Source organism: Pantherophis guttatus, chromosome 3, assembly GCF_059756535.1.
Source record: "Pantherophis guttatus breed Tessera chromosome 3, ASM5975653v1, whole genome shotgun sequence".
NCBI lineage: Eukaryota > Metazoa > Chordata > Lepidosauria > Squamata > Colubridae > Pantherophis > Pantherophis guttatus.
In genome coordinates this window covers 108,320,090-108,335,919 of record NC_142065.1, presented here as the reverse complement: position 1 = coordinate 108,335,919, position 15,830 = coordinate 108,320,090, and the positions used below count along the sequence as shown (strand labels likewise).

Here is a 15,830-nt window from a genome sequence, read left to right as displayed (position 1 = left end):
GATTATAACAGAATGGTAATGGTCAGGTTTCCTGGTTACGTTGCAGAATTGGCTTGCCATTGCCTTCTGGAATGTGTTGGTAGTCTCATCCTAGTACTAACCATGGCTTTTTTTAGTCAGTTATAAAGCTGACTATCTGCTGTGTCTATATACAGGTAGACATTGACTTGCAGCAATTCATTTAGTGACCATTCAAAGTTACAATGGCAATGAAAACAGTGATTTTCACTTAGGTCTGTTGTAGCATCCTCCATAGTCATATAATCAAAATTTAGAAGCTTGACAACTGCCTCATATTTATGAAAGTTGCAGTGTCCCAGGATCATGCAATCACCTCTTGCAACTTTCTAACGAAGTCAGTGGGAGAGGCATATTCACTTAACAACCATGTTATTAACTTAATTACTACAGTGATTCATTTAACAATTGTGACAAGAAAGTGTGACATAAAATGGGGCAAAATTCACTTAACAGATTATTTGTTTAGCAACAGAAATTCTGGGCTCTGTTGTGTTCATAAAATGGGGACTACCTGTAATCATATTTTTGGTTGATTTCCAAATATTACACAGATGAAACAGTTACTGAGCATCTCTTATTTGACTAGATTGAAGGAAGGACATGGACAATTTCGTTAGCCCTTGTGTTATGCTAAGCTCTAATTTTTACAGGAGCCTATGAACAAGTGAAAATGGAAAAGCCACTCATTTTGAAAACTGAAAAAGACAAGTGTTTTGCCAACATTTTTGGAATATAGTGCTTCCTTGAAACACAGAAAGCAGACAAAGGAAGTGCAAGAAGTAGGAAACTGGCTTCCAAAGATCTTCTTACCTCTTGTAGAATAATTCTTTCTTCTTTCAACTATTGACCATCATGCCATATTGCAAACTGCTTTTTTATATAGATTTTAATTTACAAAAACAGCTGTCTGGTAGGGCTATCAGGAAAGTTTTCATTGCATATACAATTCATTAGATTCTAGTCACTGTTACCTGAAGAATTGTATTTTAAAAGCATGCCGAGTTAAATAATGGAAGAGTTGGGATAGGATTAGGGTGATATATAGTGTAGAGATCACTAGATTTTACATATTAGTTAGAATAAGACCCTGTGTCAAATATATGTATTGGTTGGATTAAGAATTCTTAATATTTTAATGTAACAGCATTTAGGGCTAGTCATTAATGTTATAAGCAGTTGTGGTATCTTAATTGTTCAAAAACCCAATTGTGTCATTCAGAAATACAGTGAACATCAAGTACTCTGCTTCTAGTAAGCATCAGTAGACTAACATAAAGAAACACAACTTTGATTAGTTTGAAGACATGCAAGAGTTCTGCATTTGTATTCATTGGAATCCAAAAGAATTATCAAAGCTTTAATATTCTCATTATGTGACTAAAAATATTAAATGCAATTTTATATGAATCTCATAGTGATGCAGATTATACTGTTAATGTACATTTCGTTGCATAATCTGAAATTATCATTTACTTAATGCATATTTTCCTCCAGCTAATGAACTGATGTCTGATTACAAGAATTGATGGCATTTATGATGCACTAACTTAATGTATTTTGTCTTCAAGGGCCGTCTCTACAAGTCCAAACAATCAGACCAATAAAATTAACACCATTATTTACCAGAAGCAATTCCAATCAGCAGCTGTGAGAATGACTCAACCATTTCCTCCTCAGTTTGCACCACAGGTGGGCAGCAACTAGTTTTCTGCAGTGGGATGGGATATTCATTAGCTTGATTATGTTTTGAATTAAGACTGCTTCGATCCTGAAATAAGTCAAATACTTTATTCAGTATGCTTTCCATAATTACAATTAATGCGAGTGTTTTAGTATTGGGAGGAAAGTATTTTGTTTTCAGTTAAATCTGTGCTTGTGAAGTTGAGAAATTGGACAACAAATGGATGACCACAGACTTCCCCACATGGCTCTCATTATAATCCAAGGTTAATCATTTGAAGGGAGAAGGACAAAATAGCCTGTCAGAGAAGGGCTTCATGTCTCCAGCAACTGTTTACAACATAATGTACTTAGAATGTCTCCTGTGCAGAAAGAATGGGAATTGTCAGAGGGCAAAGGTCTCTTTGCATAACCTCCACTATTTCACTCAGAATGTACAGAAACTCATAGTGATTATTTTCCCTTAGTCACTTACATGAAATGCAGCTGTGAAGTAAATTTCTAAAATAGCTATAGTTGGCAGGAAAAAACCTCCCACACCAATCCCTCTTTAAAAGAATGCAAATGCTGTAAAGCTTCTGATAGGGAGAGATGAGGTGTATACTTTTGACTTGAGACTGCCTTGGATATTGCATATGAAATTTGCAGCTGCTGGATATTGCCTAGAGGCATAAGTCTATGTTCTAACAGTTCCTGCATCTTGATATATTTGAGGATGCCCCTCTGTTCTCCCCTTTTGGTCCATGATGTGCTACTACAGTTTTTAAGCACAGTATCCTTAAGATTTTCCCACATTGAATTTTCCAAACAGAGCCAATCCTAACAGAAAAAGTGAACGCATTACTTGGCACTGTTAAATAACAGAGGCATGCTCCCTGCAGAAAAGCCACCATATGATCAGGTTGGCAGTTTGCTAACAGCTAAATGTCTCTCTTTTTTGTTGTTGTTGTTTTTTTTCCCCCACTTAGATCCTCTCTCAGCCTAACCTGGTCCCTCCATTGGTAAGAGCCCCACATACTAACACCTTCCCAGCACCCGTTCAGAGGCCGCCAGTGGCACTGGCTAGTCAGATGCCACCTCAGATGACCACAGGTCTTTTGAGCCACCCTCGTTTGCCACATGTGGCGAGGGGTCCTTGTGGATCATTCTCTGGAGTCAGAGGCAATCAGGCCCAGGCTGCGATGAAGGCTGAACAAGACATAAAGGTTAGTATTTTGGATGGCCATGCTGTGTTAACCACAGTACAGTCTTAACAACTTGCAAGGCAAGATACTATTCTTTGTTTAAGATGCAGGTTTCCCTCTGAGGTGGCCAAATAGAAACAGTAGAACCCATCAATAAGCTTCCAGCAATAGATTTAAGTTCACCTACTTATTTGTAATGCAGTCTAAGATCTGGTCAACTGTATTCATTCTCTGTGTTTTTCTTTCTTCAAGTCTAAAACTCAAGCAAAACCACCCATAGCTGCATTTCACTCCATAAAATTGGTAGAAAAGCACTTGGAGACTCTTTTCAATGAAACCTTTTTCCCTTAAAATTGAGATGTATTGCAAAGTCCATGTGGGGATGTCATAAAAGCAGAAAGAATCTAAAATCGATGAACTTATCTGGTTGAAAGTGATGGCATCACTTGCTTAATCTTTTCCATTATTTTCATTCATGAAAGAGTGTTAATCTGAGAAGAGTGAGACCACTTGATTTATCAACACATTGTTAAAATCTTCATGTTTTGTCCAAGCCCTAGTTGGTGGGTATTGAGTTTATAAATTAATCTTAAGTAACTTTTAATTGAATTATGTATGTGCTATTCTGTTTTCAAAACACAGCATTGGTTCCTAGGGAAAAGCATAAAATTGTGTATTAAGTTAGTAAAGAGAACAAAGGAGTTTGGTGACGCTGTGGTTAGAATGCAGTACTGCAGGCTACTTCTGCTGACTGCCAGCCGTTCAGCAGTTGAATCTTACCAGGCTCAAGTTTGACTCAGCGTTCCATCCTTCCGAGGTCGGTAAAATGAGGACCCAGATTGTTGGGGGCAATATGCTGACTCTGTAAACCGCTTAGGGCTGTAAAGCATTGTGAAGCGGTATATAAGTAAGTGCTATTGCTATTGCTAAATGAATATTAGATTAATAAAACTAGAATAAATACAGTTATTTAGAACCAGTATCATAAATGTAGTAGTTGGCTAAACAAAAAGGATATACATTTTGTACCAGGCAAGTTTCCCAAGGACCCCTTTGGGGAGGGGTTTCAGGTATGAAAAGTTAGAGGCATATTATGGCCCCATTGTGCCCCTTAACACTACATATACAAGCTGTAAGCTAATTTTCTTTGCCCCATCTCTTCTGAGACCACAAAAGAGCTCTTAAGTATACTTTCTGTGCCTTTTGTATCAGATAATTCCAGACAAAAACTTCAAATGCTTATTTCAGAGCTTGACTCAAAAATAGATGTTTCTGTCAGTAGTCTTACTGTCCTTATCTTGATGAATTGATAGTATCCAAGGAGGGAAACATTTGAAGAAAGTATGAACTTACTGTCTGTGATAAATATCTAGTCACTTTGTGCAATAAAATTGCTATTTTATGAAAGGCAACTATCATAAGCATATAGAGGAAATTCCCAAGAGATGGTACTAGATTCCATTTTTGAAAAGTATTACTGGGATTTTAAAAAAACCAACCTTAATGAGCAGAATAAGTTCCTATGGTTGTTTTGGACTGCTTTGTTTAATGTCACAATCCTTTTTTATTAAGGCAAAGCAGAGAGCAGAAGTCATTCAGTCAACGCAGAGATTTTTCTCTGAGCAGCAGCAGAGCAAGCCACCTGGAGGCAAAATACAGAAAGTGGGTGACAATGGGAATAAAGCTCCAGAGGCAGTGACAGACTCCACCTCTGGAATCTGTCAAGACAAAGTGGAAGAGAAACAGAATGCTACAACAGCACCCAAGCCTATTAGAACTGGTCCAATCAAACCTCAGGCCATCAAGACAGAAGAAACAAAATCATAAAACAATGTGTCTACATACAAATATGAAGCGTGAAATGACAGCCGAACAAACCTTGAGCCCAGTGAGGGCAAGGCATACCTGTTCAAAGCTATGAGTAGCAAAAACAGAGACAGATGTGATCAGCTATGAGTGCTAAAGATTTGGAATCGTGGGACTTTTCTATGGGACATTTTGTATGCTGTTGCATGAATGAATGTGATCAATCAGAATTGAAGCACCTGTCTGCTTTTTCAATGGTGCAAAACTAAATAATGCTCCTGCGGCATTTTATTAGCCAAAGGTAAAAACATTCTCCTTTTTGCTGCTGATTTATTTAGAGAAGAAGGGCAGATCGGAGAAGACCATGCTGGGATAAAACACTGGGTTTGAGTTTGGGCTGCTCATGTCCAAATAAGATGTTCTTTCAAAATGGAGCAGGAGAATTTTTGACCATGAATAAAGTCATTAAGAGCAGCTTAATCACCCCCTACTTCCCATTACACACCATTTCATTTTGTAAATGTTTGATGTCAGATTTCCAAGAAAGGCAGGAGGTGGCTGCTACTACAGTTTGATTATGGTGCTGAATTTAACTGAAAAAAAAGATATTAATTGCTTCTCCATGTTAATATAATATCAGAATGGCAGTTTTGGGAGACTCCCTTTTATATTGCCAGTTACATTGAGCTAGAACTAGACAATGCTTGAGAAGAAAGCTTTTGGCCTTGAAATACTTCTCCATTTGTGAGTATAAAGCAGCAAGCAATTGATTTTGGGCCACAAAAAACAGATATTTATATCAGCTGCATCACACTTTCTTTCTGCTCATTGTGCTGGAAAATAGAATCAAGTCAAATAATGCCTTCTTAATTGTATCCTTTAGTAGTATAGCTGTAGGAAAAGTACTGTATGATAACTTCTGTGAATGTAAAATATCTCATTCCTGCTTACAATATGTAGTTGTGATTGTGCTATAGCAGAGCTGTATAATGAAGTTATTCAGACTTTTCAAATCAATTGGAGGGCACCACATGGCACATCATACCGAACTGTTTTCTCTGACAATTTTCCCAACCCCTTTCTGGAACAAAGAATGAATCAAAAACAGTGTAATGTGTATAATTTTGTTCAGATGATGGCAAAATCTGGAAAAGTCTGTTGCTGCTATTGATGCCTAGTGAAATGCTGTTGGTTATCTTTTTTATATAAATACTATAATTTGCATTTTTTTGGAAATTTAGCTGTGATGTCAGCTTTGGAGAAAGATATCCACTTGTACTGTGAGTTGGCATTGTACAGAAATTAACAGCCATATTGGTCTAGAAAAGTTTAAACTTTTTTTTCATTTGTACAGGGGTAACGCACTGTATTAAATATGTAAGGTCTTATTTACATGGGTTTGATTACAGAAACTAATAAAATATTCTCTACATAAAATATTGGGTCATGTTTTGAACTTAAATTTTGTCCCAAGAAGTCATGGACTTAAAATCCTTGTTTTGGGAAACCATCTCTTTTATCAATTCTGTTCTTACAAGCCTAATTCCAAAGAGGAGAAATTCTGAAAACTCCATGTGATAAATCAGAAAATTATGTAGAATTCCAGAGGGATCTTAAAAGTGGACATATGCGCATACTGTGAGAGCACTTTTGTACAGAAAACATCCCACTTAATCATTATCCTTGCATAAAAGAATTTCTGCATGGCATGCACCACAACCAATTTTGTGTAAGATAGCTTCATAAGGATGCAATCTTTTTTTTTTTACTTCATTTAACATAGCTAAATTGAATTATGCAGTTACTTATTTTAAATATATATATCCTAACATTCAACCAATTTCCAGGACTGAGTACCAGTAATAAAAAAATAGAATTGGGAAAAATTTAAAACACAATAAATCAGCATAGTAGTAGTAAAAAAAAAAAACTCAAAGCATTTCATGCAGGGCAAACTTGCGCGCCCCGGGCCAGATGCATCATGTGCTAGCCACGCCCAGTTTAACAAAGGGAGGGGAAAATACTGATACATCACGTGACTGCCGTGAAGACGCAAGTTTGACACCCCTGACTTAGTGAGACAATACAGGTCAAAAAGTGTTTTATTTAGTGGTAAAATCTAACCCACTTAAGCAGCAGTTGCACAATCAGGATTCCAGTCAGTGCTACCACCAAGGCCTTCCTTGTAATGGCTGTATTTTTAAAGGGCACTTATTGAAAACTTTTTAAGTTCACTGGAGACATAGATACATTTTTTTTAAGGGCATATGAAGAAGTGCTACTTTGGAGCTCATGATCAAGCTTCTACTAATGCATGGAGAAAAAGTAAAAATTGCATCCAGAACCAACACATGAGTCCACAGTTGGAGATTGACTTTGATGCACTTAGATAGGGGTAGGTAGCACCTTTGAGCATGTATTGAAATTTCCTGGCACTAACAGACTTTTAATTGGTCTCTTTTCTTCCATTCTATTGTGTCTGATTTTCAGAGATTGCTTGGACAAGCCCCTGCAGTTTTCTTGGCAAGGTTTTTTAAAAGTGGTTTGCTTCCTTAGAGCTGAAAGTGACTGGTCCAAGATCATCCAGTTGGCATGGACGGTCGCAGTCTGTGTTGACAGGGGGGCAGAGGTCGACCCCGAGGCCCCTTGTATGTGGGGTGCCAGAAAGATCGGTCCTCTTGCCCCTTCTGTTCAACATTTATGTGAAGCCGCTGGGCGAGATCATCCGTGGTTTCGGGGTGAAGTACCACCAGTACGCTGATGACACTCAGCTGTACATCACCCCGGATCACCCCAATGATGCCCTTGAAGTGATGTCCCAGTACCTGGAGGCCATGTGGATTTGGATGGGGAGAAACAGACTCAGACTCAACCCATCCAAGACCGAGTGGCTGTGGTTTCCGACGTCCCGATATAGTCAGTTGGTGCCATCACTGACTATTGGGGGCGAGTCGTTGGCCTCCACGGATAGGGCTCGCAACTTGGGTGTCCTCCTGGACTCACGGCTGTCTTTAGAAGAGCATTTAACAGCTGTGGCCAGGAGGAATTCGGTCCGCCTGATTTGCCAGTTGCGCCCCTTTACGCACTTTCCGCCACGCCCTCAAAACATTTTTATTCCAGCAGGCTGGACTGGCTTGACTCTCCCTTTTAAATTGCTTTTAGTTTTATATAAATTGGGTGTTTTTAAATTCGTTTTTTGGGCCAAAATTATTTAATGTACTTTTAATTGGTTTTTTAACTTGTATGATGTATTTTTATCTTGTGCCTGTTCACCGCCCTGAGTCCTTCGGGAATAGGGCGGTATATAAATTGAATAAAATAAAAAATAAAATAAATAAATTGTGCCTAAGGCAGGACTAGAATTCACACACCTGGTTTCTAGCCTGATGCCATATCCACTACATCAAACTGGCTTAATTGATATTTGGCCACTATCAAATATTCCTTCCTATAGTCATGAGAGCCCACTGTCACTCCAGTCTCTATGGTAATCTAATTCCTTGGTTGTGGATAAGAACTGTTTGGAAAAGAAAGTGGAGCATTACATTCACATGCTCTGTTGAATTAAACAATTGTACTTCTACAGCAGTATATATTTCCCTGGGGAACTCTGTGACATTAGGCATTGGATGTCTGTTTCCTAGTAAGGATTGAGAAGCAAGCAAACAGCAGAATAAGTATTTGCCTAGGCCAGTGATGGCTAACCTTTTTGCCGTCACATGCCAAAAGCAAGGGGGTCGCGTGTGTGCATGCCCACACCATAATTCAATGCACCCCCCCCCGGTTTGCCAACTTCCGGTGGAACCAGAAGTCCCATTTTTCGCTCTCCCCAGGCTCCAGAGCCTTTCTAACAGCCTGGGGAGGGTGAAAACCTTCCCCACCCACCCCCAGAGGCCCTCCAGAGCCGGAAGTGGCCCTTTTGCCGACTTCTGGTAGGCCCAGAAGCCCAAAAATCAGGTGGTGCGCGCTGGAGCTGAGCTAGGGCAACGCTCACGTTCTATCACGGGCCTAGGCACAAAGACCACTTAGGAACACAATACACTACATACAATGGTGTAACTAAGTCTGAAATTTAGGTGTGAGAGTCTACTACTAAAACACTGCATCTAACTTTAGTATGTAAGCAAATTAATGAATGGGCAACTTGACATATCTCAAATAGACACAATTAATTGCAACATAAAGATTTCTAGCAAATAACAGCTGCCATTTTAGAAAACCATTGCAAAAGGAAGGAGTTGTTTTGAAGGCCCATAGGTAATCTACATGTGAGAACCAAGAACTTGTAGAGGAGCCTGCCAGAAAGGTGGTCACTGCCGTTTCTTGTTTTCAACTGAGGAATTGTGAGGAACAGTATAGATGTCATGAGAGCTATTGGAATTGCATTTAACAAGCAGGGAGTGCTATTAAATTGCATAGAATGACAAATGGAAGAAATATTAAGGCCCTTTTGAGCACTAACATTCTTTTAGTCAAAAGGCAAATTTTAATCAGAAAGCCTTTCAAAGTATTCATGTATGATGCTTATATGATAAAAAAGCTGAAACTAAAAAGAACAAAGCAGAATACTGCACCTCAGTTTGCTGTAAGTTAAACAAGGGTTAATTAGTTGTAAAGACTTGGACAAATTTATTTGCAATTATTCAAGAGTACAGATAGTCCTAATTTAGCAACTGCCCCCTTTAGTAACCAAAGTTACAATGCAATTTTTCAAAGATGAAAAAGTAACTTTGTGACCAATCCTTGTATTCACAACCTTCAGAAGTCTGCAAAGCAAAACAGCAGATCATAAGCACAGTCCTGGCTACACTTAGTGACCATTTAATGACCAAGTTATGGGCCCCAGTTGTAGTTGCCAAATTAGGATTACCTACCCAAGAGCTATGGTGGTGCAGTGGTTAGAATGCAGTATTGCAGGCTACTTCTGCTGACGGCCGACTGCCAGCAGTTTGGCAGATCAAATATCACCAGGCTCAAGAGTGACCATCCTTCCATCCTTCTGAGGTGGGTAAAATGAGGACCCAGATTGTTGGGGGCAATATGCTGACTCTGTAAACCACGTAGAGGTCTGTAAAGCACTGTGAAGCGGTATATAAGTCTATGTGCTATTTCTACTGCTACCTAGAGTATAGAATTACAGTATCCAGGAATAAAGCTGATATATACCATAAGGAACAACTTTTGCACCCACCCTACACACCAACTTTAATTCAAGAAGCAGCATTGTATGCCATAGCACTCCTCTTGTTGTTCAAATCCATCTCCGCCATGATGCTTAAGCACTCAGATCAGCCAGTCCAAAGCAGCAGGATGAACAAAGCCAAGCTTCCATAGCGAGGAGCAAAGTGTGAAATGAAACTAAGCAAGTGATTGGATGAATTTGCAGACTTTTTAGCTCAAGCAAAAATTTCAGTATTCTTAGCATATGGTCTATTAGCCAGAGAAGGCCAGATAACTCTCTGCCAGAGAAGGTGTGGGAGTTCGATCAATTTGGTCTAGTTGTTCTACATAAGGTGGCAAACCCCGTTCCCTGGGATACAGAGCAACAAGCATGGGTGGTATGTTGTTAGAGAATCGGTGACCAATTTCATTTTGCAAATGGTAACTGGAAGAAATGGGTGATGAATAGATAGCATAATGTTTTGGTACAGAAGGAATACAGTGTCTACTTTGCCCTGTAGAGTCTAAATCCTTTGCGTTAAGGGAGTAAACAATGCAGTTCTCAGGCATCGCTTGGTGCTCAGATAGATCAATTGCCTCTTGCACAGGAGCTTTGGAAAGCACAGCCCAGCTACCTAGCAAAGGCTGTATCCTACTCACTTCTATTTGAGCTGAGAGCCACAAAGGGTGAGAATGGACACATGATTCAAGACTGACAGTGTTTTGGTTTTCTTGGCAGCAGACTGGAGAGTTTTTGTTAATGAGATGTGGGCATATGTTATCATCATTGGTGGAAAAGGTCTGGTTCTCTAGGAGACATCTCATGCAGCTCTGATTGCAGGGACAAGGCAACCTTTGATGAGATCTTACAGAGTGGACCACATACTTGCAGGGCAATCCTCTACTAAGGCCATGAGGAGATAAATTGTGGATCCCATGGGACAAATGGGAAGAGGTATCTGAAAAGGGTGGTGTTAAAGGTGGTGTGCAGTGACACCTCAAGTCCATTCTTCTGGGCTTCTGAGTAGTAAATCATCTGGCATTGATGCTTGACCTGTGTGACATGGGTAGAAAATGGGAGTCATTCAAAAGGACCTTAGGTTTAGCTACTTTACTAAAGCAAAGAGTGTTTGTCCAGTGCTATGAAATTCTATCCAGGTTGGCATACCCAAATTTATTAGTGAATGAAAGGAAAGATTTGGTCAAGCTAACTGCATTTTTGAACTAATGATGTCTAGTGGAAGATCCCATCTGCTACTATAGCACACTGCTTCTTGTAAATATGCCAATGCATCAACTGCATTAAATGTACCTGGATTTGCCCTCCAGATAGATAGCAGAAATATATTTTATTTGTATTGTGGATATGTACCACCTGTACAATTTAGAAAATGACTGCTTACTGCCGTGATGGCGAACCTATGGCACGCGTGCCACAGGTAGCATGCGGAGCCATATTGGTGGGCACGCAAGTGTTGTCCTAGCTCAGCTCCGGCGCGCATGGCTGATTTTTGGGCCTTCCTGTCCCACCGAAGTCAGCAAAAAGGACATTTCCGGCCTCCGGAGGGCCTCAGGGAGGGGGGGAGGCTGTTTTCGCCCTCCCCAGGCTCCAAGAAAGCCTCTGGAGCCTGGGGAGGGCAAAAAATGGGCCTACCGGGCTGTTGTGGCCTGTCAGCGACCTGTGTGCTGTGTTCTTTGGGGTCCGTAGCTGGGGCCCACCCTGCCATCGCGTGCCAAAAGTGGGGAGAGTGCGGGAGGTCGTGCACGCATGCATGAGAGGGGGCGCATTGGATTATGGGTGTGGGCACACACACACATGTCCCCCTGCACTCCCCCCGTTTTTGGCACATGACGGCAAAAAGGTTAGCCATCACTGGCTTAGTGCCTTGAAATATATATTTGAAAAGGAACAGAGAAATAGAAACAGAGTATAACAATTGGAATGATAGGGAGCAAAGCAGTTATTGTCAGGACAACAGCTTATTATAGCAGGCAGGAGAACAAGCACAGAAAATTTGAGTTGCCTCAAAGATAGTCCACATTGATTTTGGAAGATGAATGATTATAACTTGCCTGGAGTTACTTAGCATTTCATTGCTCCCCAGCACAGAGAAATCTGTTCCAATGGATATTTGGCTCCACTCATTCTAGCAGATCATACAACTGAGTGGCATTAAATAACCTAGAATGTGGAGGCCTTTTCTATATTTCTGTGATCAAGGTCATGCCAGTATCAGGTGGAATATAATTTTATGAAAATTCAGAGCTCTGTGAGGATTAAGGACTGAATAAAATAATTACCCTGCTGATTCTTGGGGGTTTTATGTCACCCTGGAGATAATTTTGTCAAAGCCCAGACTGACCTTTGGAATGGAAAAATGCCCCCAGTGGTTGGAACAACATTAGAGCCACCTCGCCTTCTGATTACAACCCTAAGAAGCTGCTGATTTTGACAATGGTAGTGATGAGATTATTATGTTGATGGCTAGATCAAGGATGACAGAAAGCTTGGAGAAAGTCCAACTGGATACAAGGCCCAACTGGATCTGAGCATATTTGAAGGCTTGGCAACAAATAACTTATTATTCTGAGTTATCCAGTAGATTTTTTTCTGACTGTCATAAACCTGTTACATTTTGATCTGCGAGGAGAAAAAAAAATTCTCATTAACCAATAATAATTAATTTACACATGTAAATGTACCTTGATTTGGATGTCATGGTGGGAGCAGATTAAACTGGTGCAGTAATGTTGACTTTGTCCTATCATAAGTCAGAGATGTTTTTAGTTAATATAGACTAATCCTGAATCAGAAAGGATTTCTTACCATGAAACCAGTTGTTTATTTATTTAATTTTTATTTATTTATTTTGTCGAGTACGTATTAGATAATATATATAAGTATAAGCATGAATTGAATACATAAAATGAATACAATTAAAGAGAACATTAGGACAGGAACAGTAGGCATGCTGGTGCCCTTACAAACCTCTTAGGTCAACAGTAGACAGTCTAAGGTTAACATTTTGGGGTTTTGGAATGAAACCACAGAGTCAGGTAGGGCATTCCAGGCATTGACCACTCTGTTGCTGAAGTCATATTTTCTGCAATCAAGTTTGGAGTGGTTCACTTTAAGTTTGTATCTATTGTGAGCTTGTGTATTGTGGTTGAAGCTGAAGTAGTCATTGACAGGTAGGACATTGTAGCAGATGATTTTATGAGCTATGCTTAGGTCATACCGAAGGCAGCATAGTTCTAAATTTTCTAAGCCCAAAATTTCAAGTCTGGTGGCATCAGGTATTTTGTTGCAAGCAGAGGAGTGGAGGACTCTTCTTGTGAAATATTTCTGGACATGTTCAATTTTATTAATGTTCAATATGCAGTGTGGGTTCCAGACAAATAAGCTGTATTTGTGAATTGGTCTAACAAATGTTTTGTATGCTCTGGTTAGTAGGGTGATATTACCGGAGAAGAAGCTACGCAAGATTAGATTTACAAACCTTAATGCCTTTTTGGCGATGTTGTTACAGTGGGCTTTGGCACTTAGATCATTTGATATGAGTACTCCAAGGTCCTTGACAGAGTGAGGGTCATCTACAAGGTCGTGCCCACTCAGCTTGTATTTTGTGTTCTGATTCTTTTTGCCAATGTGTAAGACAGAGCATTTCTTAGTTGAGATTTGGAGTTGCCAATTTTTTGACCATTCCGACACAAAGTCCTTTTTGAAGGATAGCAGCATTGCTGGTGGTGTTAAATAGTTTTACATCATCGGCGAAGAGAATGCAGTTACTTATAATATGATCACAAAGGTCATTTATGTATAGTATGAAAAGTGTTGGTCCTAGAACACTGCCTTGGGGGACACCGCTATTAACAGGTGCAGGATTTGATAGGGGGCTCCCTATTTTGACCACTTGTTGTCTGTTTGACAGGAACGCGGTTATCCAGTTATGGGGGGGGGCGGAGATGCCATAGGATTTTAGGTTTAGAAGTAGTTTGTCTGGAAGAATTTCACCATAATTTGTTTGTTTTTTTTAATCTTACATAATGCAGTACTTTATTTTGGAAGTAAATGCGGTAATGTGGATGAACCTATGTCTCTTAATTGATATCATCTGTTTAGAATTTTGTGGGTGATATTAGCAAGCGAAGGTAAGAAATATAAGAGATAGAGTTTATACGTGAAAAAAAGATAAAAAGACTGAACCAGATGAAAAAGTAGGAACAGCAGTATCTGAAGGAACCTTGAGGTAAGAAATTATACTTTATTGAGATAGATTATCTCAAGAAATATGTTGCTGGCTGAGAAGAGATATAAATTATAACAGAAGGCTGGGTCATATGATATGCTAAGATATAATATGATTTGATTGATTCAGTCTTAGTATGCCATCTCAGTCCAGTCAAGTGTGGTCTATTTAATAAATCAGATCTAAATTGTGGCTTAATACAATATGTGGGCCTACTCAAAGTAAAACAGTTCAGTGACTTGAAGATTCTAGTTTGGATACTGACTTGAACCAATACAGGTAGTCCTTGACTTACAACCACAATTTAGCCCAAAATCTGTTGCTAAGTGAGACAATTGTTAAGTATTGCCTCATTTAATGACCTTCCTTGCCAAAGATGTTAAGTGAATCACTGCAGTTGTTAAGTTAGTAATGGCTTTCCCATTGACTTTGTCAGAAGGTTGCAAAAGGAGACTTGTGACACTGTGAAAGTCATAAATACGATCCAGTTGTGAAGCATCTGAATTTTGATCACATGACCATGGGGATGCTGCAACGGTCCTAACTGTGAAAACTGGTCTGAAGTCCTTTTTTCAGTGCCATTGTAACTTTGAACAGTCACTAAATAAACTGTTGTAAGCCAAGGACTACTTGCAGTATTTTTCTTTAAAAGCTAATTATATAGAGTCCTCAAATTCCCACCCGTATCCCATCCCATTTTTCCCCAAAAAGATTGCAAGTTAAGGAAACTAAATGGAGATTCTTCATTATTACATCTAGTGTTGCCATATTTTTTGATGGGTGGGTGGGGATACCTGGATGATCTATTCTAGATTGGTAAAAGGTCCTGACAAGGTCTAGAACACTTCTATCTCTGAATCTGATATTCCTCTGGAGCTCAGCTTTCTCTCTCTTAGACCTTTCCCTCTAAGATACTGGACCAAATTTCTAGTGCTATCAGATTCTTAGGTACATTTTATATACATATGAAAGGGGAAAATATATACACAAGGAACCTGAAAATGTAGATCAAAAAGCATACGTGGAACACAAATGAGACAAACTAAGCTAGCATTTAGAAAAATCTCAGTTACTCTTTAAGCAAATTATTTAAAAACCAATATTAATATGAACGTAGTTCTCAGTAAAATTCTTACTATGGTTTAAATTGTCTGCAGGGATAATGAAGGAGCATTTTGAAAGAAAAAGAAATTCACTGAATAGTATCAAACCTCCAGCTAAAGTGGATGACCTTTCTGATCACTTATTTGCATTCCAGATTGTTGCTTGGATTACTCTTCTTGATGGCTTTATTCTTATGTACATCAGAGAAGTTTTTTCTGATACAGGCAAGAATGGGAGAAGACACCTTGATCTCTGTTGTCACATAGGCTAGTTGTTAAAACTTCAGAGAAGTTGCCGCTGAAGAGAAGCAGCATCTAGCCTGCTGCCATATTAATGAAATTTGTGTGAATTTGTCATCAGTGGTTTATTCTGATTGGCTTGTGAGCAGCCTTTGATGATGTCACACTCATGTACCAAATCCCCACAATTTATATAGAGCAGTTGAACTGCTCTTTATAAAGCAGTTGCTTTTCTCAAGCCAAACCAGTTTTGCTGGAAAGATCAATCAACAATGAAAGAACATGGAAGAATACACCCTACAGATTAAGTATAAAATACAATTATTTCTGGACTGAGGCAACAGGCCCCAAAAAACAGTGAATCCCCTAGAATAAAAATTAATTTG

At 39.3% G+C, this 15,830-nt stretch overlaps 2 protein-coding genes across 29 annotated transcripts in view; one reads left to right on the top strand and one right to left on the bottom strand.

Moving 5' to 3' along the window:
* Positions 1 to 6,128, top strand: part of PRRC2C (proline rich coiled-coil 2C) — a 105,704-nt gene extending 99,576 nt beyond the window's left edge. For 12 of the 23 annotated variants that reach the window (XM_087890175.1, XM_087890173.1, XM_087890174.1 and 9 more), the window contains 2 exons: positions 1,590 to 1,710; positions 4,458 to 6,128. In XM_087890175.1, coding sequence (XP_087746301.1) covers positions 1,590 to 1,710; positions 4,458 to 4,712 — 376 coding nt within the window. In that variant the 3' untranslated portion in view covers positions 4,713 to 6,128. Of the gene's footprint in view, positions 1 to 1,589; positions 1,711 to 2,669; positions 2,907 to 4,457 lie in introns of all 23 variants that reach the window. The other 11 variants (XM_034409832.2, XM_087890166.1, XM_087890165.1 and 8 more) reach the window with 1 other exon arrangement.
* A 3,742-nt stretch (positions 6,129 to 9,870) lies between these two features.
* Positions 9,871 to 15,562, bottom strand: LOC117661217 (uncharacterized). Of its 6 annotated transcripts, none has more exons than XR_015733209.1 (3): positions 15,313 to 15,562; positions 12,215 to 12,492; positions 9,871 to 10,905 (listed from the first exon to the last, which is right to left on the bottom strand). XR_015733209.1 is itself a non-coding variant. In XM_087890160.1 (3 exons), the coding sequence occupies exon 3, from the start codon at positions 10,857 to 10,859 to the stop codon at positions 10,125 to 10,127; it is 735 nt and encodes a 244-aa protein (XP_087746286.1). In that variant the 5' UTR covers positions 10,860 to 10,905; positions 12,555 to 12,613; positions 15,313 to 15,400; the 3' UTR covers positions 9,871 to 10,124. The 6 variants fall into 6 exon arrangements, 3 of the variants coding, with proteins under 3 accessions (XP_087746286.1, XP_087746288.1, XP_087746287.1); XR_015733210.1 differs by having other exon boundaries at positions 15,238 to 15,553; XM_087890160.1 differs by lacking the exon at positions 12,215 to 12,492 and adding an exon at positions 12,555 to 12,613 and having other exon boundaries at positions 15,313 to 15,400.
* Between the last annotated feature and the right edge of the window lie 268 nt (positions 15,563 to 15,830).